The following is a 24,218-nucleotide window of genomic DNA, read 5'->3' as shown; positions in this document are numbered from 1 at the left end:
TCACATACTTGATTCTGTTTATTGTGTTGTCAACACATTGGAAAGTAAACATGACTACGTGAATAAAGATTCCTAGATTTATCAGACACAGGGTTTTACTGATATGATAATCTACAACAGAGTTTACTTGCATTTGGAGAAATGCTATGTTCTTTCCAGAGCATTGGTTAAAGTAAAGCTCAGGTTGGGTGCATGGAGTATGCATCGGAAGGGACCGATATTGAACTTTGACATAGATTTATCAAACTTACCGTAATATCTATTCAAGTCAATATCGCCTAGTTGATCCTAGATCAAATGATCCAAATCCTGATATGATTAGGCTCAATCTCAAGAGTGTTATTCGTGTTTTCTGATTTGTTAGTTAAGCCTACTTTTGGGTCAGGGTGATACGTACATTTTGGGAACACGGTAGTGCAATTGAGTGGGAGCGCTAACATAAATATGGAATCTATAACTTCTATCTGGCGAATAGTAAGTAAAGGATGTTTTCCTTCGAGCTTGACCAAACGAAAATAAATGGTGGAGTACTCATTTCACATAGCTGAAATATCCTTTATACGGGGTTAAGTGTTTTAAGGATAAAATACATTGTAGGGTGTCACGGTAATCTAATCCCTTTACAGTGTAGATCATTCATATAGAGGATCATTGATCAAATTAGGATTATAACAATGGATAACCAATGACGTGTCTATATGGTGAAATATATAGAGCGTTCTATATACTGAGAGTGCAATTCTAAGTTCTATGCGTGGATTCAACGAAGAATTAATAAGTCAGTGAATTTAGGTTATAAATTCTTGATCTGCTTATTGGAAGCTTGGTTATATAGACCCATGGTCCCCCACTAGTTGAGATAATATTACTTGTAAGACTCATTTAATTGGTTTTAATTAATCAATTATAATTCTCAAATTAGACTATGTCTATTTGTGAATTTTTCACTAAGTAAGGGCGAAATTGTAAAGAAAGAGTTTTTAGGGCATATTTGTTAATTAAGATACTTTGTATGGTTCAATTAATAAATATGATAAATGACAATATTTTTTAATAATTATTTATAGTTACTAAATAGTTAGAATTGGCATTTAAATGGTTGAATTTGAAAATTGGCGTTTTTGGGAAAATGAGATGCAGAAATGATAAAACTGCAAAATTGCAAAAAGTGAGGCCCAAATCACTATAGCCATGGCCGGCCACTTTTATAGGCATTATCATATGATATTTTTCATTATTTTAATGCCAAATAATTCAAACCTAACCCTATGTGGAATGCTATAAATAGATAGTGAAGGCTTTAGGAAATTTACACTTCACAACTTGTTTTCTTCAGAGAAAAACCTGAGTCTTCTCTCTCTAACCTAGCTGCCACCTATACTCTTCTTCTTCCTTGAATAATTTCGAATCTCTTAGTGATAGAGTAGTGCCCACACACAGCAAGTGATACCTCAATCATAGTGAGGAAGATCGTGAAGAAAGACATTTAGCAAGAAGGAGATTCAGCACTAAAGAAAGGAGAGAAAGAGATCCAGGTTTAGATCTTGATAATACTCTGCGACAGAAAGGATACAAGGGTTAGACATCTGAACGGAAGGAGACATTTTATTCCGCTGCACCCAATGTAAGGTTTCTCATACTTTATATGTGTTTATAATCGTTTTAGAAGTTCATATTTAGGGTGTTAATCAACATACTTGTGAGTAGATCTAAGATCCTGGTAAAATAATTTCCAGCAACTGGCCTCAGAGCCATGGTAATTGATTTGCTTGCAAGAAATTTGGACTTAAAACGATTTGTTTGTGTTTTGGATGGTATCATGTTGTTTTGTGTGTTGTATGATGATTGATTGATGTTTGTGAGTTTTTGTGAAAAATAATTGAATATTTGTTTCTGAAATTATTTTTATTGGATAGTTTGGGAAAAATTAAGCAATTTACTTTTTTAAAAAACTCAATTTCGATTTAATTTGAATTAGTTATGATTTTTTGAAGTTTCAAAAAATATCGCGATGGTGCAACTGTCACACGCGCGCGCATGAGGGACTTCCCTTCAGACAGCACGCGCACGGACACGAATTCGTGTCTGAAACTGAGCCAGCGCGCGCGGAGAGGCTGCTAGCAGCCTCCTGCACCAAGTTCTCTCGACCAGCTCTTCCCTTGCACGCGCGCGGACAGTATGCAATGCAAATCTAATATCAGAAATAAATTAATTTGAATTTTTTTAAAATTTAATTTTAGATATTACTGTAATTTGAATTTGAAAAACAAGTAAAAATTTATCTTTTTGCTTGATTTTATATCTTATTTCTAAATTTGATTATTTTATCTTATTTTTTAAATTTAAAGGTGAGATATTAAATATTTTTTAAATTAAATTTTTTTAAAATTATTTGACCTTATTTAAATTTAAAATAAGATTACTATAATCATGTAATTTTAAATAGAAGTAAGATATTTTGCTAATTTTTAAATTTTGTTATTTTTTATTCAAATTAAATTATAAAATCTGAAAAATATTTATTTTTTTTTTATTTTAGATTTAATTTATAAAATAACTTTAAAAATTTAAAAGGTAGTTAGCAATTATTTTTTAAATGATATTTAGGTTAGTTGAAACCTAATTTTTCAAAAATTGTAGGTTTAATTTTAATTTTTTTATTATTATTTTATTCTTAAAAACTGAAATATTTTTTTTAATATTTGATTATTTTCGAAATTTTTATTTAAAATTAAATAATTCCTACATCCAACTATCCAAATTCATCTTGTTACAGGAGTATGTGTTTTAGCTTGTATGTAAGTTTTATAAAACATATTATTGCTTGATCTAAATTGCCATGGTTAACTTGTTGACAGATCCAATGATCTGATTTTAACCCATGGTTCAATTTTCAATAGGTCAAGTAAATAATTTGTAACAAGTAAATTTTACAATCTTCTTTCATATGTGTATGACCTAGCAACATGATAGGATTCATCCAAATGTGTGCCTGTGTGAGCCTATATGTTTAATTTTGTTATAGATGCATATAGGTTGTTGTTGCTAAATAAAATATCATAGTTTTTGATAGATTTTATTTAGGCCAATTTAGTTTTTGGGCCTATTCAATTAATAACAGTTGTTCATTTTAAGGTTAAATTCCTCTCTTTTGGGCCTTGTGTGAGAGTTGGGGGCCATGGAAGTGGGTACGACATACTGAACCCAGCTCCCCCTCACATGAACTACCCCAATTGTGAAGGCCCATTTGCCTGATTTGGATAACTGTACTAGGTTAATTAAATTAGTTTAACTTAATAAAATTGATTAGCAACATTATTAATTTCATTTATTTTAAAATTAATTTAAGAAAAAACATAGTTTAATGAATTATATTCTAAGCTAAACTATATGTATTTTCTTGTATTTAATTAAATATAGAATTATAACCAACTAGATTCTTTCTGAAGCTTAATTTAAATTTTTCATTAAATATTCCTATTTAAGTTGAAAATTAGTTATCTCTAACTAATCAACTTAAATCTGAATATCTTTTGAATTTCAAATTTCAAAATGAACTTGAGGAATTTTAGGAATTGGTTATTAAGATTCTTTAGATATTTTTTAAGTTGATATTTTTTAAATATTAACTTAAAATGGAATATTTTCAAATTAAGTAGTTACAACTTAATTTTATATTTAATTAAATCTAATTTGAAAGATATTTAAGTTGATTTTTTAGATTCTTCTAAACAACTAAAACAAGATATTTTCAAATTTGTTCCATTATATTCGAATTTATTTTTCGAATTTAAATAATAATTGAAATTTAATTAAAGTTGATTTTTTTATTTAAACCAACTTTAATTTGTAATTTTTCATTATTAAAATATGGAACAGATGATTAAATAAAATACATATTTTTTTAAGTAATGAGCTTTAATCAAAAGATATTCGATCTCCATTGTTGGTCTTACAATAGTTAAATTTTTTCAATATAACCTCGAGATGCTAGACTTCGTCCCCCTTAATTTTATGTTGGCCCAAAATTAATTAATAAAATTAATTTACAACAAAAAAATATAATTTTCATATTTAATTAAATATTAAAGAAAAATTTCAAATATTTAAGTATCATGATGAAAATCAACTTCAATATTAATTTTATATTTAATTAAATACACTAGAAAAATACTTCAAGCAAAACAAATAATATCTATGTAGACTTTCATAAACTAATTAATTCATTTTCTAATTATAATATATTTTAGTTCATTTATTTTAATTAATCATTAAATGAAAAATCATTGATTTAAGTTGGTCCAAAATTAAAATAAATAATTTTCAACTTTAATCTATTTTTCAAATGAAATTCGAAATTTCTGCATTAAAGAAAAGCAATTTCGAAATTGTGGAAAAAAGATTAATAAAATAAAATAAAATATATTTTGAAAATTATTCAGATTTAAGTTATTCTAAAATAAGATTCCAAACTTAAGATAATTTTCAACTTTAATTAAATAACATGAAAATAACAATATTTAAGTATCATGATGAAAATCAACTTAGATATTGAAATTTTTAATTTAATTAAATGTATTAAATTCAAGAAATAAATAATTAAGTATAGAGGAAACTTAATTAATAATTCTAGTTTAATACTAGGAAAATATACTAAACTTAGATTGTACCAAAATTAATTATTAAACAATTAATTTCACAATCAATGATATTTTCCTATTTAATATTAGAAATAATAACTAATATAGAAATAACTATCTAGAATGTATATCATTAACTAAGTGTTTTTCTAAAATTAACTTTAAAATTTTAAAATAAAAAATAAATTTCATATATTTTAAAAGTTAATTATGTTGCTAATTCAATTTTAATTAGGTTAGACTAATATAATTAACCTAATACAATTATTTAAATAAGGCAAATGGGTCTTCACAATTGGGGTAGTTCATGTGACGGAGAGCTGGATTCAGTAAGTCGTACCCACTTCTATTGGCCCCCAACTCTCACACAAGGCCCAAAAGAGAGGAATTTAACCTTTAAATAAACAATTGTTATTCATTGAATAAGCCCAAATCTAATTGGGCCTAAATAAAATTACTTATGTCAAATTTTATTTTAGCAACTTAGTCCATTTACTTAGTAAAACTTAAATGAGCTTCCTATATGCATCTAAGCCCAATAACAAACATATAGGCTCACACAGGTCAAATGATTTGGATGGACCCTATCATGTTACTAGGTTTACACAGATGAAAGAAGTACAAAATTTACCTGTTACAAATTATTCATAAGATCTATTGACAATTGGACTATGATTAAAATCAGATCATTGGATCTGTCAACAAGTTAATCATAGCAATTTAGATCAAATAAATAATAGGTTTGTTAATTTTTTTTTTGAATAAACAGTATTAATAAATAAACAAACATTGTCCATGTAACAGATGTGAAATAAGATATTAATATAATTAAATTACTATTCTTAAACTGACCAAATAAATTTTTGACAAATTTAGGGTTGTGAAAACAAACCTTAAAAATCTCAAAAAAAGAAACTAATTTTAAAATATCTAGGTTTATTTGAATCAAATTAAATTAAATATCATATAAGATCAATGATTTGAAAGAAAGAATCTTCAATATCACTTTCAAATCTTATAATTTAATAAAATAAACTAATTTTAAAATAGATTTGGTTTTAAATTATTATTTTAAGAATAAAATAATAAATAAATAATAATTACCATAATTATATGTCAAAATATCTTAAATTAAGCAATATTCAAATTTCTACAAAAATATCTAAGTTATTTAAATATTTAAGATATGATTTATAAATTTTCAATAAGGAAAAAAATGATATATATATATATATGGGTATGCTCTTAATGGGTATTACCCATGTATGGGTATTTTATTCTTGACCATTGGATCAAATATCTAATGGTTGATATTTATCATCATTAATTAAATATTAAAAAATTAATATTTCCTATTTTGTTATTCTCTATATTCCTAAAATAGATAAAACTATTAATAGAAATAAAAAATTTATAAATGGAATTGTTATTTAAAAAATAAAACACCCTAAAAAAAATTAACAAATTATTTTTTTTTAATAAAAATCATTTTAAAGATTAAAAAGAGAAAAAAAAAGTGTATATTTATCTTTTTATAAAATTTCTTCATACTAAAATTCTAAATTGCATTACTGAAAATTATATTTGACCCCTAGACAAGATTATCATCTTCTAATCCTAAAAATATAAATAATGAACAACACCTCATTAGTTATTCTAGGAGAATGATTCATGGTAATATCAAAAAAATCATTGGATGATAATAATATTTTTCTAACAATGATAGCCTAAGTAAGAACTAAGAAGTATTTGTAGCGTTTTATTTTTAAGAATATGAATAATATTAAGACAATTGGATTCCACAATCAAGCTCCTATTCTTCTAATAAAAAAAAACACATTAATATACATGTAAATGATTTTTAGTTTACAATAATAAATTATTAATAAACTCATAATTCATAAAATAATAAAGTAGTAATTTTAATTAATTTTTAAAAATAATTTATAATTTTTTTTCTTCAAATTATTAGTTGTAATTATTATTTCCAATTTTATAAAAAATAAATATAATTTTTTTTAAAAAAAAATAATTTTTAGAAACTTGCCATAAAAAGGTTATTAGATTATTACCTTATTAATTTTTTTTAGTTCCCATCAATGGGTATTACCCATTAAGAAGTGTTCCATATATATATATAGAAAAATATCATTTTTAAACTTATAATTTATAAATAATTAAATATTGAACAAAATAACAAATTTTGAATTTGAAAATATTATGGTAAGTGTATCTATAAAAATATCTATGTTAATTTCAAATTTATTAATTATTTAATTTGTCATATAAGATAATTTTAATATAATATTTTAAATAAAAAGACAAGTTTATCTTTTAATTTAAAATATGTTAAATATCAAAATATCTAATCTTATAATTAAATAATATATAAATATTAAAGAAGTTAACAAATTTTTAAATCTTACCATAATTGGAAATATTTCAAAAAAAGGAAATATTTAAAATTGGAAATATTTCAAATTGGAAAAATTTTAAATTGGTAAAATCGAATTTTGGGAAACAATCCCATAAAAAATTGGATTTTTGGGAAAAAACCCACAAAAATCGCAATTTGGGTGGGCAGCCACTAAGGCTGCACGTGCAGCCCAGATAGGCTGCAAATGTAGCCAACAGAGGCTGCATAAGGGCTCAAACGCGCGCGGAAGGAGAGCACCCAGCCGAGGATTCTCGGCATCAGCAGGGTGCTCGTGGGCGGATCTGCAGGGTTCTGGGCGAGGCTCACGCGCGCGCATCCTGCTTGTCCGAAGCACCTGGTGCATACGTGCACCTAGCTTCGACAGCCATGAATCCCGATTTTCCAAAATTCATAACTTTTTCAATTTTTATCGGAATCGAGTTCCGTAAAAAAACAAAATTGCTTAATTTTTCATAAGGAATCTAAATAAAATATTTTCAAAAATAGAAAAAATATTTTTCATGGAAAAATTTCGTACAACACATACATTCATCACATAAGCACATAAACCAATATGAAACTATCCAAATCAACACAAAACATCGTTTTAATTCATATTTCATGAAAGTAAATCATTACCATGGCTCTGGTGCCAGTTGTTGGAAATATTTTACTAGGATCTAGATTTACTACCAAGTATGTTTCATTAACATCCTAATATGAATTCTAAAACAATGAAATAAACACATATAAAGTTTAGTAAACCTTACATTGGGTGCAGCGGAATATAATAACTCCTTCCATTAAGATCTTTAGCCCTTGATTCCTTTCTGTAGCAGAGCATTATCAAGATCTGAATCTGGATCTCTTTCTCTCCTTCCTTTGATGTTGATTCTCCTTCTTGTTGTTTGGATTCTCCTATAGTCTTACACACTATGATTGAGATACCACTTGATGTGTGTGGGCACTACTCTATGACTCAAGGATTTCGAAATTGAAGAGAGGAAAAGAGAGAGAGGGGCGGCAAAGGCTTTTCTCTGAAGGAAACAATGTGCAAGTCATAAGTTTCCTGAAGCCAACACTTTCTATTTATAGAATTCCTTCTAGGTTTATGTTAGAATTGTATGGCATTAAAATAATAGAAAAATAAAATGGCAAACCCTTTGCATAGTGGGAGGCCATATAAGGAAATTGGGCCTCACTTTGCAACTTTCCGATTTTGTTATTTTTCATTCCCATTTTCTCAAAAATGCCAATTTTCCAATTTAACCATTTAAATGCCAATTCTAATTATTTAATAACTAAAAATTAGTTATTAAATAATATTACCATTTTTTATTAAATTTAGACATATAAAGTCTCTTAATTAATAAATAAACCAAGAATCTCTTTTCTTTACAATTTCGCCCTTGCTTAGTGAAAATTCATAAAGTAGGCATAGTCTTAACTTTAGATTTATAATTGATTAATTAAAATCAATTAACTGGGTCTTACAAGCAGTATGGTCTCAACTAGTATGGGGACCATGGGCCTATATTTCCGAGCTTCCAATAAGTCGAACCGAACTTACCAAGTAAATTCCCTAACTTATTAATTCCTTATTGAATCCACACTTAGAACTTGGAATTGCACTCTCAGTCATATAGAACGCTCTATATGTTCCACGATATAGATACGTCATTAGTTATCCATTGTTATAATCCTAATTTGATCAATGACCCTCTAATAGATGATCTACATTGAATAGACACTAAGTTACCGTTACACCTTCAATGTATTTTATCCTTAAAACACTTAGCTTCGTATAAATGATATATCAGCGAAGTGAAATGAGATCTCCACCATTTATCTCTGTTTAGCCAAGCTCGAAGGATATCATCGTTTCACTTCTAAATTCCTATAGAAGTTATAGACTCCATATTTATGTTAGCGCTCCCACTCAATTATACTATCATGTTCCCAAAATGTACGTATCACCCTGACCCAAAAGTAGGCTTAACTAACAAATCAAAGAACATGTATATTACTCTTGAGATCGAACCTAATCATATCAGGATTAAGATCATTTGATCTAAGATCAACGGGTGATATTGAATTGAATAGATATTACGATAAATTTTAATATATCTAATCAAAGTTCAATATCGGTCCCTTCCGATGTATACTCCATACATCCAATACTGGTAAACTTTGCCAATGCCCTGGAAAGGACATAACACTTTTCCAAGGTGTAAGAATACCTATCGCTGATTATCATGTCAGTCTAAATCCAGTGAACTGAAAAATCAGGGAATAAACTTTCGAACATATAATTAAGATTATATTTCACTGTGCTGACAACACTATAATCATTAACAAATTCATATGTTCTGGACTTAAATAGAATTCATACATTATAATCATGAAATAAATCATGTGAACCATGCAACATAAAATGTTATTTCTGATCTTTATTAATAAGTAAATCTGATTATATTGAAATGAGTTTTATTTAGGGTACAAAACCCAACATGCACAAGACCCGACATTGCTTATTCTGTCGGAGTGTTAGGAAGATTTCAAAGTAATTCGGGGATGGACCATTGGAAAGCTGCAAAGAAGGTAATGAGGTATCTTCAGGGTACTAAGGATTATAAACTGATGTTCAAACGAACTGAAAATCTAGAAGTAGTTGGCTACTCAAACTTAGATTTTGCTGGTTCTACTGATTCACGTAAATCTACATCTGGTTACGTGTTTATGTTTGCTGGTGGAGCTGTGTCCTGGAGGAGTAACAAACAAACTCTGACTGCTACTTCTACTATGGAGGCTGAGTTCGTTTCTTATTTTGAGACTACATCACATGGTGTATGGCTAAAGAGTTTCATTTCAGGCCTTAGAGTGGTTGATTCCATTGCAAGGCCGTTAAAGATGTTCTGTGACAATGCAACTGCTGTTTTCATGGCTAAGAACAACAAAAGTGGAAGTCGAAGGAAGCACATCGACATTAAGTACTTAGCTATTAGAGAACGTGTTAAAGAAAATAAAGTGGTCATTCAACACATTAGCACTGAATCGATGATTGCCGATCTTATGACAAAAGGCTTGCCACCTCATAAATTTAAGGATCATGTAGAGAACATGGGACTTGGTTCCCTTATGTAATTTGTACAAATAAAGTTATCATAAATGAAACTCTTATTTTGATTTTTCTCATATTTATGCGCATCTTAATTTTACATTTGAGAAAATTTCAGAGGACCTGAATAAACATAAGGTTTAGGGTTTATTCACTTAAGTACATTGCCACATAAAGTATATTGTTATATAGTAAATGTATTGTAATACATGGAAGATAATACTCGACTCATAATGAGGACATGTCACTATGATTCGTATGTTTATTATATAATGAGGAACGTTGGGTTTGAATGTTTTAGTTTAAATGCTGACCAAGTGGAAGAATATAAGAATATTTCTATATACAAAAATATATTTCTATTTAAGGAAATAAATAAATAAATAATTGATATTCTGATAAATGAATATTTTATATTCATTGAATCTAAATAAAATTAATTACGTAATATTCTATATATAGTCAGATTTCTATATTCATTATCCGATTCAAATTCCTAAATTAATTGTCAAAATATTCTGACAATTAATGTAACGTAAATACTGATGGAGTATCTCACCTATAAATATAGGGTCTCGGTCCCCGAGCTCCTCACTCATTTTGATTATTCAGCAAATTCCATCTAAAGAGAGTTGAGAGAGCAAGGAAGCCCGAACTCCAATACTGAAGCTATCACAAGGATTGAAGCTCAAAGATCAAGGTTGGAGGTATTTCGATCCTTCATTGCATATACATTTCGATGTGTTTATAGTTTTTCCGCATTACATATCGTTCATATATATGCTATATGTCATATACTATATATATTAGTCTCACAAGTATTTGATGTAAAATAAAAAGAAACCTTAAAATGTAAATGTAAAATAAACTAAAGAAAAAAAATAAAACCAATTAAGCTAGAAATAAAAATATGAGTTTAGATATTATGTTTATAAAAATATAGCATATTAAATACTATAAAAAAAATATTAAATGTAAAAAAATACCATAAAAGAGTAACACATTTATAAATACCATATTTTTATAACTTTTTTTTATAAATTTCCATATTCCATCTAATTTTCACATTTTAAAAGGGAAATTTGATAAATTATGCTTAAACATTAGGGGTGGTGTTTAATTATACCACCCTTTTCAAAATTTTATAACTATCCTCATCTTTTATTAGTGACCCCAAAATACCCCTCTCCTCTAACCCAAAAAATTTGCCTCTTCTCCCTCTCATCTCATCTTCACGCACTCTCTCTCTCTCTCTCTCTCTCTCTCTCTCTCTCTCTCTCTCTCTCTCTCTCTCTTCACGCACTCTTTCTCTCTTTCACTCTCTCTCACTCTCTTCACACACACTCCCTTTGGGATTATCACTGCCGCCGATCGATCCTCTCCCGGCCGACTGCCACCTCCACCATTTTCACCCTCAACCTCCACCTCACTCAACAAAGCAATGGGTAAGTGTTTTTCTTAGTAAATAGTGTAGTTTTTTGTTGAATTGCATGGATCTGAACGTTGTTAGTTGTAATATGTGACTTTTGTGTCCTTGAAATGGAGGTAGAGTTTGTGGCTAACAGTCTGTGTTTTTCTGGGTTTTTTTGTTTTTTGCGATTTTATGCGACATCATGCGATGTTTTGTGCGATTACATGAGAAATCTGAGGTTAGGGATGACATGATTAATTTTTGCGACTTTGTACGATTATTATACGATTGTATGTGCGATACTCATGTTTGGTGATTGGTGTGCGATATGTTGTGCATCTTTATGCGATTTTGTTGACTATGTGATATTGTGCGACTTTATGCGATTTCTTTCCTTTGTTGTGCGATTATTGTGCGATATAATAACTGATTTATATTATGTTTGTGTAAAGCGATTATTGTGCGATATTGTGTGCGACATAGTATGGTAATTTTTTTATGTAAGTTTGTTTGTATTTCTTTGGGACAGATTCATCTGTATTTGTGCCTGTACTGTATGATGGCATTTGGACTTTGGAGGGTTTCAACTGGGTATTTGATTCCTCAAAAAGTAAGACATTGATATTGGACGTTGACTGTACACTGAAAAAATTGCGTGAAGTTTTGCATGAAGAGTTGGAGGTGGACCCCTTGGTGTATGAATTGAAGTTAGAAGTTCTTTACATGTACATGAAAGGCACTAAGTTTCCACCTGAGGTTTTAGTGAAAGATAGTCAACTACGAGTGTTCTTGAGCATGAAGGCAAAAATGAGTGTGGACAACTTGTTGCCACTATTTGTGACTAAGGTGAAGAAGAATGTGAATTTGGAGCAGACTCCCCGAAATGTAACCCCTAGAAGTATTGTTGGGACCTTTGTCCCAGAAACTGATCTTGGGGTTGGTTTGGACGAGCAAGTTGGCACTAATGTAGATGATGAGAGAGTCGGTATCGAATTTCATCATTCAGATGAGTTCGATGCTCCCTTTTATAACAATGATCCTGTGGTTGATTTGGGTGTGGATGATGATGTGGCTACAGATGTACCTCCCCTGAGGATGGAACTAACTCCAAGCAACCAAGTAGAGCGACAAAGAAGACCCCCCCGTAGTGAGAATCGCCAAACACCAGGAACTAGTAGCAGTCGGCCAGGTCCTTCTGATAGTGCTCCTGTATCTGAATTTGAAGTTTCTACTAAATTCAAACCTCTTGTGTGGACAAGGGAAGACATAGAGGAAAATAATGTGTATACAACATCTCTTAGTGGTACGCCTTCAGGGGAGATATATCTTGGCAAGTTGTACAAAAACAAGGAAGAATTGAAGAATGTAGTGGGAAGGTATGCACTGAAAAATAATTTTGAGTGGATGGTAAGTAAGTCTGGCACTGATGTGTTTTACGTTACTTGTAAGGATGAAAATTGTAAATGGAGATTAAGGGGGAAGAAGAAGGCACTTTGTGACATGTTTGAGGTTACTGTGTTTCACAACGAACACACATGTAACTTGGATTCTAGACATTCTGATCACCGACAAGCAGCACCGTGGGTCATTGATCACATTATTAAGAACAAGTACACATCTGATGGATCTAACTACAAAGCAAAAGACATACAAAGGGATATGTTTGATGAATATGGCATCAAGATGAGTTATGAGAAAGCTTGGAGATGTAGAGAGAAGGCAATTATGTACAAGAGGGGTACTCCAGCAGAATCTTATACGAAATTATATGGTTACTTCTACATGCTGGAACAGAAGAATCCAGGCACTATTACTGACATTGTCAGCGAGGATAACCGGTTCAAGTACTGTTTCTGGTCACTCGATGCTTGTAGGAAGGGATTTAAGTATTGTCGTCCTGTGATTAGTATCGACGGAACATTCTTGAAGACGAAGTATGGAGGAACACTGTTAGTTGCTGTTGCGTACGATGCAAACAACCAATTGTTTCCGGTAGCCTTTGCAATTGTTGACAGTGAGAATCGTGACTCTTGGAAGTATTTCTTGCGGAAGTTGAAGGAAGCCATTGGTGAGGTTGAAAATCTTATGTTCATATCAGATAGGCATCAAAGCATTGAACATGCTGTTGATGTTGTTTTCCCAGAAGCATGCCACTGTGCATGCTTCAAGCATATTACTATGAATGTCAATCACAAGTTTAAGACTGATGTATGCAACAAGCAAATATGGCTTGCAGCTTACGCATGGAACAAGACGGAATGTGATAGGCATTTTGAGGTGCTGAAACAGATGGACCCTGCCATTGCTACATACGTCGAGCAAATAGGGTTTGAAAAGTGGGCTCGTCCTTATTGTCCAGGTGATCAGTACAACATAATGACAAGCAACGCTGCCGAAAGCTTCAACAAGGTGACAGAAGAATTCAGAAAATATCCAGTAACTATTTTGGTTGACTTCATCAGGTTCACACTTCAAAATTGGTTTGCTTCTCGTCTCGAAAAGGCTAGTAAGTGCGCTACTCCTTTGGCTACTACTTTTGAAAATGATTTAAAGGATCAACACAAAGATGGTATGTTCAGGAGTGTCCTTCGTAATGGTGCCCAATTGTTCAACGTTGGTACGAGTCCTCAAGGTGAGAGAGGTGGTGATGTGAACTTAGTGGAGAGAACATGCACTTGCGGACTTTTCCAAACGCTCAAAATCCCTTGTCCCCATGCATGTGCCGCAGCAGTTAGTCAGAATGTGAGTGTGTACATACTTTGCTCTCCATAGTACACTAAAGAAACATGGAAGAAGACCTACGATGCCACAATTAATATTGTTGGCGAGGAGGATGAGTGGGTACTACCGGAACATATCAAGAACATAAGAATCGGGGTACCAGTGGAGAAAAAACCAGTAGGTCGGCCTAGGAAGAGCAATGCAGGTAGAAGACCGACGAAGCGTCGACCGTCTAGTGGTCAGGTGGTAGTGGAACCTCGTCATTGTTCGCTATGTCACGGTTCAGGGCACAACAGAGCTACATGCAAAGTTCGAGTTTGAACCATTTCTCTAATATTTAAATGAATATGTGTTGTATTGCTGGTTGTTGGATATTGTGCTTTTTTCTCCTAGATTAATACTTTTTTGGTTTGTTTACCGATTTTTAGGCGACATTATGCGATTACTGTGCGATTTGTAACTGACAGGAGCTTGTTTTTAGTTTGTTTTGTATTTTTTGGCGATATCATGCGATTTTTGTGCGATGTTAACTGACAGGATCTTGTTTTTAGTTGCTTGCTTCTGTATTTTTTGGCGATATTTTTGCGATTATTGTGCGATCTTAACTGACAGGATCCTGTTTTTTAGTTTGCTTTGGTTCTGTATTTTTTGGCGACATTGTGCGATTATTGTGCGATTTTTCTGCGATGTTAACTAATCTAGATTTGTTAGTTTGTGTATTTTTGGCGATATTATGCAATTAATGTGCGATTTTGATGCGATTCTTAGCAAAATAATTTTTCAAGATGTCATCATTTCACAGTATTTATCAAAAATTTAAAAAAGAAATAAATTGATACAAGCAACAATTTAAATAGCTTTAAATTTACTTGTTATATATAATTTTGGTGAGATTATAATACAATTACAAAAGGGGAGTTTATGTGTACAAGATTAACATTACAAAAACCTACAAAAAACTACCACGTTAAGTTCTGGTAAAATAGGTCCACACACCACCTATGTCTAAAGGTGAGCATGTTATCATCATGAACATGCTCCAACGACCGATCCAGCATCAAGTGCTCAATGTGCTCCATGGCATACATTCCACAATTGCCACTAAAAAAAAAAAACTAATATTAGCAACAATTAAGTTAAGTAATTCATAATGGAGTGCAAAATTAAATAAATTACTCAAAATATACCAAAAAAAAAAGAGATTCACCTGCTCTTCGTTTGTGGTGTAACCTCCGAGGTAGCTCGTCTATAATGGAGGGGTAGGAGCTAACTGAGATCGCCCAACTCCACCGGATGTACATAATTGTTGTATTGGAAATAACCGCTATCTCGAATTAGATTTGCAAAGAGCTCGCTGTAAGGCTTCAAATATGACTCCATGGCTGCCTCAACGGTGGCACCGATATCAGAATCATATACAATGATCTCCCAGTTCTCGATATCCACCTCAACTGCCACCCAGTGGCGCTCTTTGGGAAGGTGCAACACAAAGTATATGTACTTCTGCTTCTCCCAACATGGCAAGTATCTGTGCAGTATCCCCTGCACGTAACTCATAACGCCCTCATCCCATTTCATCTTGCTCTTGTCACCCTCATACATATTCCAAAACATGGAAAAGAACTGTGGAGCAGATGTGTCCAAAACTACACCTTTTCGAGTGTAGACTTCTGGGTACAGGGTCCGTCTTCTCCTCAATAAGTGCGCCATGGCATCAATTTGCTGTGTTCCAAAAGAAAACAGTAAGAAAGAAATCGCATAAAAGTCGCACAACAAATCGCAGGAAATCGCACAAAGAAATCACCAAAATTGTTTCAAAAAGATCGCACACAAATCGCACAGCAATCGCACATAAGTCGCAAACAATCATAAATCAGTTTATAATCGCACGCACATCGCATATAAATCGCATAAAAGTCGCATAACCAGGTTATACATAAAGTGAGTATAAATCGCATATAAATCGCATGTAAGTCGCACAAACAATGAAAAACACAATAAAGTAATTCTGTTAAGAAATAACTTACATCATCGTCGAGCCATTCGTTCAGCACCATCAACTTCACGAACCAGGATCTAGTGGCTTCGCCAGTGTGAACATCCCTAGGACGGCCATTGTCCCTAGCATAAGTAATCCACTTCTGGAAAAAATTTAACAGCCGGGGGTCCGCCGGTTTCAGTGTGTCTACTACCACGGGCCCATGTCGTTGTTTCTTTTTCCCAACTGTGTAGTCATTCAAGAAAACCGGCTTCCGCTTTCGCCTAAGCCTACAGAACTCCACCCCATCTGGTGGCCCCTGCAACTCTTCCACATCCTGAGATTCTGTATCACCCAGCGAAATGACAATGGCGTTTGCAGGAGTAGAAGGAACGTCACATACGTCAGGTTGCCAATCTTCTGGGTAGACATCATCATCATCATCATATGTCGGCGGTGATGGATGACCGTCTGTAATGGCTCTGCCGTGTCGGATGGATGTGTGGGGTCTGATTGCTGTGCCGGCCCTGATGGTTGTGTCGGCTCCGAAGGTCGCACGTAACAAACTTATCACGGTCGCAATTTGATCCATGATAAGATTCTTCATCTCTTTCTGACTTCTCTTGAAGTCAGCCTTCATCTCAGTCTGGGCAGTAAGAATCGCAATTTGTTGCGCTTCTACCTTCTCCAATCTCTTAGCCAACAAGAGGTAGTCGGAGTCATTGGGTGGAGTAGAGCTTGGGGGCACAGTGGTAGGGGTTGGGGGCACAGTGGCAGATGTGGAGGCGTCTGCTGTTTCCTTGGGTGGGGATGGTGGAATAATTTTGGACCTTTCGACATATTCTGCCACCCGTTGGGCTTGGGTCTCGAATGCGGTCGAATCTTGCGCCCCGACTTGTGTTTCTTCGACCTCATCCAACCCCATTTCCACTGTGGGGACCTCACCCTCACAATTGTCCTTCCAGTAATCAACCTCCCAATTCCGAGGATACAAGATTTGAAGCACAACCATCTGCAAAAACACAAGATCACGGTAAATCGTAAATATGTCGCATAAAAATCCCAAATAAATCGCATAAAACTAAAAAATCGCACTATATCGCCAAAAAACTATTACATATACATAGAAAAGTATATTTGCTACTGTCATCGAAAATCGCACAAAATCGCACAGTAATCGCATACAGTCGCACAAAAAACATCAAAAAATACAAGTGGAAAACATGAGACTTCCAACAAATCGCACAACAATCACACAAGAATCGCATAAAGTCGCTAAACAAATAAAACAAATACAAGTAAAAATTTATAAGGAGTGCAAGTAAAATCGCACAAAATCGCACTATGATCGCACAAAGTCGCCGAAAAACTTATTAATCACTGAACATTTATAATGCACTGTAAAGTAAATCGCACAAATATCGCAAAATATCGCATCAAATATCGCATATAACACAGATTACACTTAAAGCAAAAAATAATTGCGCTAAAATAGAGAAAGATTCACGTACCCTTTTCTCAAAGAGTGCAGCCACATCAGCTTGCTTCACATCATGTTTCGTGACTGTGTCGGGGGTGCTCCAGTTCAACATTCGAGGGAATCGAGTCCCTTTGCACTGGCCATACTTCTTCCCCAAAACTTGCATGGCCTCAAATGCCCAATATTGCAGCGCAGGAGCATATCCGTACACGTTGTACTTCGCTTCAGGTTGAGTAACCTTTTTCTCCTTCTTGTGTTTCTTCTTGGTCTTATCGTTCTTATCCATGTAGTTTTGCCTAAGTTGTTGCATATTCTTAGTGGTGGAAGACAACAACTTCTGATGAGAAAGAAGACCCCAAGGATACTCGAAGAACTTCTCTTCATTTTCTACCAACTTTAGCATATCTGTCCAGATATACACACCCTCGGCCCGTGACAGCAGAACACCCTCGACAAATGCACACAACCCCAGCTTGTATACATCGTCAGCCACATCGCATGCCTCAAACGCTAGCCAAAGGGTTTTAAAGGTCACCCTTTTTGAGTTGTTGAGATAGTCTCGCAAGATCCGATCAGAATCACACTGTGCAGTCAATTCTTCTGACGAAGGACCACCGCTCATCTTTAAGCCCGTGATCAAACCGAACTCAGACCGTCCAAATCTAGCTTCGGTTTTACCCACGTAAAACCACACTTCATCGTTTTTGGCTTCACTCACTTTCTTCTTCCTTAGTAACAGTTGATGCACAATAACCCCACTGAATTTCAAATCGCTGGCATTCCAAAAAACACCAAAGGGCGTCTCCTTCACCTTCTGAGTCAAGTTAAAAGCTTCAAATTTAGCCTTGATTGATGCAAAATATCCGTTCCCTCTGTATGTTATACGCCCTAGAAAATGCTCTGACACTGGGAGAATAAGTTCTGGAGCCATCTGCGTTTACAAAGATTAATTAGACTTTATCGCATAAACATCGCACAAAAATCGCCCAAAAATCGCATAAAGATTGCCACTGTGACATACAATCGCATAAACATCGCACATAAATAGCACAATATCGCTAAAAAAACAATACAAAACAAACAAAAAATAAGATCCTGCCAATTACAATCGCACAAAAATCGCACCTAAATCGCATAATATTGTTAAAATCGCACAACCTACCCAATATGTCATACATCGTACACACATCGCCTAATGTCGCCTAAAGTCGCTAAACATACCAAACAGTTATAATCCAGGTAACAATCGCACAAAATCGCACAGTAATCGCCTAAAGTCGCTAAACATACCAAACAGTTATAATCCAGGTAACAATCGCACACAAATCGCTCAGTAATCGCATAAAGTCGCACAATAAATACCTGCACAGACTCCAGATACGTCGCACAAAATCGCACATAGAATCGCATAAAATCGCACAATAACCTAAAAACCCAGAAAAAGCTATTGTTCGAAACCCACATTCATCCCACAGTTTTATTGCACAAATTATCCCCAAAAAACATACAAAATAACAACTTTCAATTCAATACCAGATTCAACCACAAATGTATGCATTTTAAAGAAGAAAGTTCAAAGAAAAATTCCACAAAAACTAACCTGGATTGCTGGGTTCGTGGGATTCGACTGGGTCTCCTTGTTCGCTCGGGCATCCGTCGATGGGGTCGATTGGAGTGGGTTCGAGGGTTCGTCTGGGTTGTCGTGGGTTCAAGGGTTCGGTTCGTGCCCATGGGTTCGTGGGTTCGTCGTCGTCGTCGTGGGTTCGTGGGTTTGTGGGTTTGTGGGTTCGTGGTCGTCTGGTGGTTGTTTGGTGGTCGACTGCGATTGGGGTTAGTGGGTTTTGGTTGTTTGGTCGTCTGGTGTGGTTGTTGTTTGCAGCATCGGTGGGGAGAGGGAATGAAGAGAGAGAATGTAGAAGAGAGAGAATAGAGTTAGAGGGAATGAGAGAAGTTTGAAAAGACAGGGGTATTTTTGGAAGATAATTAAAAGATAGGTATAGTTTTTTTATGTGTAATAATTGGGTATAATTAAACACCCTATCTAATTTTTTAGCATAAATTATCAAATTTCTCTTTTAAAACAGTTCAAGTGACTTTTGTAAATTGTAGAAGCCCAAAACTAAATAAATAAAAGAAAAACCTAGGAACACTAATCTTTCTCCCTCATCCTCTTCTGCACTATATTCTCCTCCTCTCTCTCTCCTTCTCTTCACGCACGCAGCAGCAACACCAACACAGAAGGCTCGCCTCCACTTCACTCACGCAGACAGCAAGGTCTCATCCTCTCTAGTCTCTCTTCTACTCAAGGCAGTCCCTCTATGTCTCTTAAGGCACTCTCTTTTGGCTACTTCTCTAGGTTTATTCATTTGCATCTCTTCAGCATTGCTTTTAGTATTTAACATGGTACTGTTCTGTAGTTGCCTTGGAATTTTAGTTTTATGGAGCAGTATACTGAAGAAATCATACGCCTCTCACCATCCCATTTTTTTTTTTCATGCTAAGAGAAAGACAAATAAAGCCAAAGCTTCCTTTAGTTTTTCAGTTTCTCTGTTCTTTGATGGTCTTACATTTTCTATCTTTGCTTTCTTGTTCATATCTAAATGAAATTGATTGCTTGTTTTTTCATTTTCTTTGTACTTTAGAGTGATTAGAATAGGCGAATCACTTTAAATATTATTTTAGCCTTGTTTGTTTGGGTTCAATTTATAGCAGGAACTAACATTATCAGGTAGGTTATGAGACTTATTTCTTCTGCTATAGAGAATTTAACTATATTTTTTTTTAAAATGGTTTACATATGATCATGGATAGTATTATTGTCTGTCTTGATTCTTGAATGTAAATTTTGTTGCTATCAGCAAGTAAATTAATTGTGAAAATACTCAGTTAGGTTGCTTGCTTGAGAAGATGTTTCTTTAACTTTTCAAGCATTTGGTGTTTGTAGAAAGATTTCTGTCCCTTTATTTTTGCCTAGTGCTTTGAAATCCTGGGAATTCAGCTCAACTTGAATTCTTTCTGTTTAAACTTCCATTTTACTATTTAGGTCTTGTTTTTTAAATAATTTGGATCTGTATGTTTTAATTTTCAGAATCATTTGGGTATTCGATATTTGTGTTTTTGTGTTTGGCTATCTAGTTGAGTGTGGATTAAGAGGGAAAGGATTGATGTAAATTTGTTTCAATATAAATGTAGTAAACTCGGAGAAGAAGATGAGTCGCTCAGTTTTCTCACACTTCCTTAATCTCTCTACCTCATCTCCTTGCCTCGCTACTTCACTGTGCAATGGTAGGTTTCAAAGCAAGTACTGGAAAGAACCTGCCATCATTGCTCATCGCCAAAGGAATTTCAAGGGTTTTCGATGCGTTTGTAGTGTTTTGCCTACTGAACCTGCAGTTGAAGAAACTCCATCCAGTTCTCTGAGGAAAAGAATTGTGTCTGGAGTCCAGCCTACTGGATCCATCCACCTGGGGAATTATCTTGGTGCAATTAAGAACTGGATTTCACTTCAGAATACATATGATACTCTCTTTTTCATTGTGGATCTCCATGCGATTACATTGTCGTATGATGCACAAAAATTATCTAAGGCCACCAGGGATACAGCAGCTATATATTTGGCTTGCGGAGTTGACACATCAAAGGCTTCAGTTTTTGTACAATCTCATGTTCGAGCTCATGTCGAAATGATGTGGTTATTAAGTTCTGCAACACCTGTTGGGTGGCTGAACAGGATGATTCAGTTTAAAGAGAAATCACTCAAGGCGGGAGATGAAAATGTAGGGGTTGGTCTTTTAACTTATCCTGTCCTGATGGCTTCTGATATTCTATTATACCAGTCTGACTTTGTCCCAGTTGGGGAGGATCAGAAGCAGCACCTAGAGTTAACACGTGAGCTGGCTGAACGTGTGAACCATTTATATGGAGGAAGGAAGTGGAAGAAATTAGGAGGGCGAGGGGGTTCCCTTTTTAAGGTTCCTGAGCCTCTTATACCACCAGCTGGAGCTAGAATCATGTCTTTGACGGATGGTCTTTCCAAGATGTCCAAGTCTGCCCCTTCAGATCAATCTCGGATCAATCTTCTTGATCCAAAAGACGTTATAGTGAACAAGATAAAGCGCTGCAAAACGGACTCTTTTTCAGGCCTAGAATTTGATAATCCTGAAAGACCTGAATGCAACAATCTTCTTTCAATATATCAGCTTGTTTCGGGAAGGACGAAAGAGGAAGTGGCCCATGAATGTCAAGATATGAGCTGGGGAAAGTTTAAACCCCTTCTAACTGATGCCTTGGTTGATCATCTTGATCCCATCCAGGTTCGCTACATGGAAATAATTTCTGATTCAGCTTATTTGGATCAAATTTTGGCTGAAGGTGCGACAAAAGCTTCAGATATAGCAGATCCTACTCTTAGTAATGTCTACCAGGCAATGGGATTCTTGCGAAGATGACCAGAACCAATGCCTCTGGAAGAATTCATTTGTAAAGACTAGTAAGACAGCAACCTTAAATTTTTTTGGGTATCCATCGTTACTCACTAATTGTTGGTGCATAAATTAAGAATATTCTATATTCCTGAGGAGAGTGATGGTTTGTTGGAAGGCCCACAAACTCAATGATGCAGTTACCTCCGTTCAGAGAGGTGCGGTATGTATTCCTTACTGCTCTGCTCTTGGCATATATTATTCATGATTTTATTGTCTTGAGTCCTTGACTTGCTTTTTTTGTTTTTTTGGGTTGTAATATTGAGACGTTTATATATATATACTAGCGCCAATCACCAGACTCCGGAGAAATTGAGAATCATATTCATGGACCAATGTTTAAAATTACGCAAGAAAAAGGTGTTTTTTTAGAGCATCTAAAGATGAATAAAATGTCAAAATTTAAACATGTTAGAGTGCAAAAGGTGAAACATGTTAGAGTGCTCAATATCTCAAATGATAGCCGCCTATGGAAACTGGACCCGTCGGGAATTTTTTCTTGTAAGTCAGCCTTCTCTTAGTTTACATCTAACTTGAATGGTAGTGGAGTCTACTGGACAAGGCCTTTATGGAAAAGTTGTGTTCCTTCAAAAGTCAAAGTTTTTGGGTGGCTCGTGTCTTTAGATAAAGTGAACGTTCATGATAAGATGCAAAAGAGGATGCCTTATCTATCCATCTTACCTGGTTGGTGTGTTTGCTGCAAAGCTAGTGGGGAAGACGTTGAGCATCTGTTCTTAGGCTGCAGTTTCATCCGTTAATTATGGATCAGGTTGATAAAAGAATTTAATCTGTCGTGGGTTATGCCAAGATGTGTACCACAATTGATAGTTAGCAAATTAAATGGTAGCAAAGGTAAAACAAAGATTTGGAGAACGACAATACTAGCTATAATATGGGTTGTGTGGTTGGAAAGGGATGCTAGAATTTTTGAAGGGGTCGGGAGTTCAGTAGAGGACACGTGGGAGAAAGTTAAAATTTAGAGAGCTACTTGGGTTTTTAAAACCAAGTTTTTTCGAGGATTTTGTCTTTCGTAAATTTATGTAGAGATTGGAATTCATTGTTGTAAAGGAAATCCTTAAAAAACTCTTATTGTTTTCTCGGCAACTATGGTGTGCTAACTATCCTAAGTGTCTCTTTGTAATATGGTTTTCTTCCGTAATAAGTGAGGCTTCTTAATATATTTTTGGGAGGGTCCTGTTTTATACTTGTGGATCCTTTTTCTCTCTCTTTTTTTTTTTTTTAAATATATATATATATACCATAAAATATCTATTAAATAAACATAATTATATTTTTAGAACTAGAATTCTAAATTCTACTATTCCAAAGTACACTCAACTCAATATCAGATTTAGGAAAAGAGAGATGAACGAACTGAATTCATTAGCTGGGAAATGATTTGTTACCGAGTATATAATACAGAGTAAAAGTGTTTAACCAACTCTAACAACTTACAACAACCTCTAACTAACTAGCTAACTAACACTACACCTTACTACTAATACACTAATCTTGATACTCAAACTAAAGAAATAATGGCAGCAATTTTTTTTGTTTTTTTTGTGTGTGTGGAGGAGGTGGCAGTGGCACCAATTCAAACAAGGCAACAGCCAAGCAAGGTTTTTTTTTTTTTTTTTTTTTTTTTTTTTTTTTTTTTGGCTCTGGAAAAGAAGAAGAGAAGGAGATGTGTTGAAGAAGATAGAATTAGGCTATTTAAAATTTCTGAGCTCTATTTAATTTACAAGTTTTATTGGGCCTTTATTAAATTTTATTGGTTTTTTTAAGGTAGAAATTAATGAGAAAATTTTATGAGTATTATAAAATAATATAGAATAATATAAAATAGATAAGAAGAAAAGAAGAAGAAGAAGAAGAAGAAGAAGAAGAAGATGAAGAGAGAAATAGAAATTGAATGAGAATTTCTTAGATGTTTATTCTAATAGGGTGAACCCCTATTTATACAAAAGTATTGA

General features: G+C 33.8%; 2 protein-coding genes across 6 annotated transcripts; one reads left to right on the top strand and one right to left on the bottom strand.

Moving 5' to 3' along the window:
- Nucleotides 1-15,572: 15,572 nt before the first annotated feature.
- On the bottom strand, nt 15,573-18,695 carry LOC115720433 (uncharacterized). The gene is made up of 3 exons (XM_061112742.1): nt 17,796-18,695; nt 16,334-17,296; nt 15,573-16,028 (listed from the first exon to the last, which is right to left on the bottom strand). Exons 1-3 carry the CDS (start codon nt 18,693-18,695, stop codon nt 15,573-15,575), a joined length of 2,319 nt encoding a protein of 772 aa, XP_060968725.1.
- A 1,226-nt stretch (nt 18,696-19,921) lies between these two features.
- LOC115709785 (tryptophan--tRNA ligase, chloroplastic/mitochondrial) lies at nt 19,922-23,423 on the top strand. Of its 5 annotated transcripts, XR_004010288.2 has the most exons (3): nt 19,922-20,120; nt 20,957-22,408; nt 22,533-23,423. XR_004010288.2 is itself a non-coding variant. In XM_030637993.2 (2 exons), the coding sequence occupies exon 2, from the start codon at nt 20,974-20,976 to the stop codon at nt 22,210-22,212; it is 1,239 nt and encodes a 412-aa protein (XP_030493853.2). In that variant the 5' UTR covers nt 19,922-20,120; nt 20,957-20,973; the 3' UTR covers nt 22,213-22,654. The 5 variants fall into 5 exon arrangements, 4 of the variants coding, with proteins under 4 accessions (XP_030493853.2, XP_060968181.1, XP_030493855.2 ...); XM_030637993.2 differs by having other exon boundaries at nt 20,957-22,654; XM_061112198.1 differs by having other exon boundaries at nt 19,928-20,071; nt 20,957-22,654.
- Nucleotides 23,424-24,218: the final 795 nt, after the last annotated feature.

The sequence above is a fragment of the Cannabis sativa genome, chromosome 3 (genome assembly GCF_029168945.1).
Source record: "Cannabis sativa cultivar Pink pepper isolate KNU-18-1 chromosome 3, ASM2916894v1, whole genome shotgun sequence".
NCBI lineage: Eukaryota > Viridiplantae > Streptophyta > Magnoliopsida > Rosales > Cannabaceae > Cannabis > Cannabis sativa.
This window is presented reverse-complemented; position numbering and strand designations above follow the sequence as displayed.

Coding starts and splice junctions, on each gene's coding strand:
- LOC115720433 (XM_061112742.1), bottom strand. CDS start 18,695: ATGGCTCCAGAACTTATTCTCCCAGTGTCAGAGCATTTTCTAGGGCGT. Junction 17,297..17,795: donor CTGCACTCTTTGAGAAAAGG/GTACGTGAATCT, acceptor GTGTTTTTGCAG/ATGGTTGTGCTTCAAATCTT. Junction 16,029..16,333: donor ACGAATGGCTCGACGATGAT/GTAAGTTATTTC, acceptor TTTGGAACACAG/CAAATTGATGCCATGGCGCA.
- LOC115709785 (XM_030637993.2), top strand. CDS start 20,974: ATGAGTCGCTCAGTTTTCTCACACTTCCTTAATCTCTCTACCTCATCT.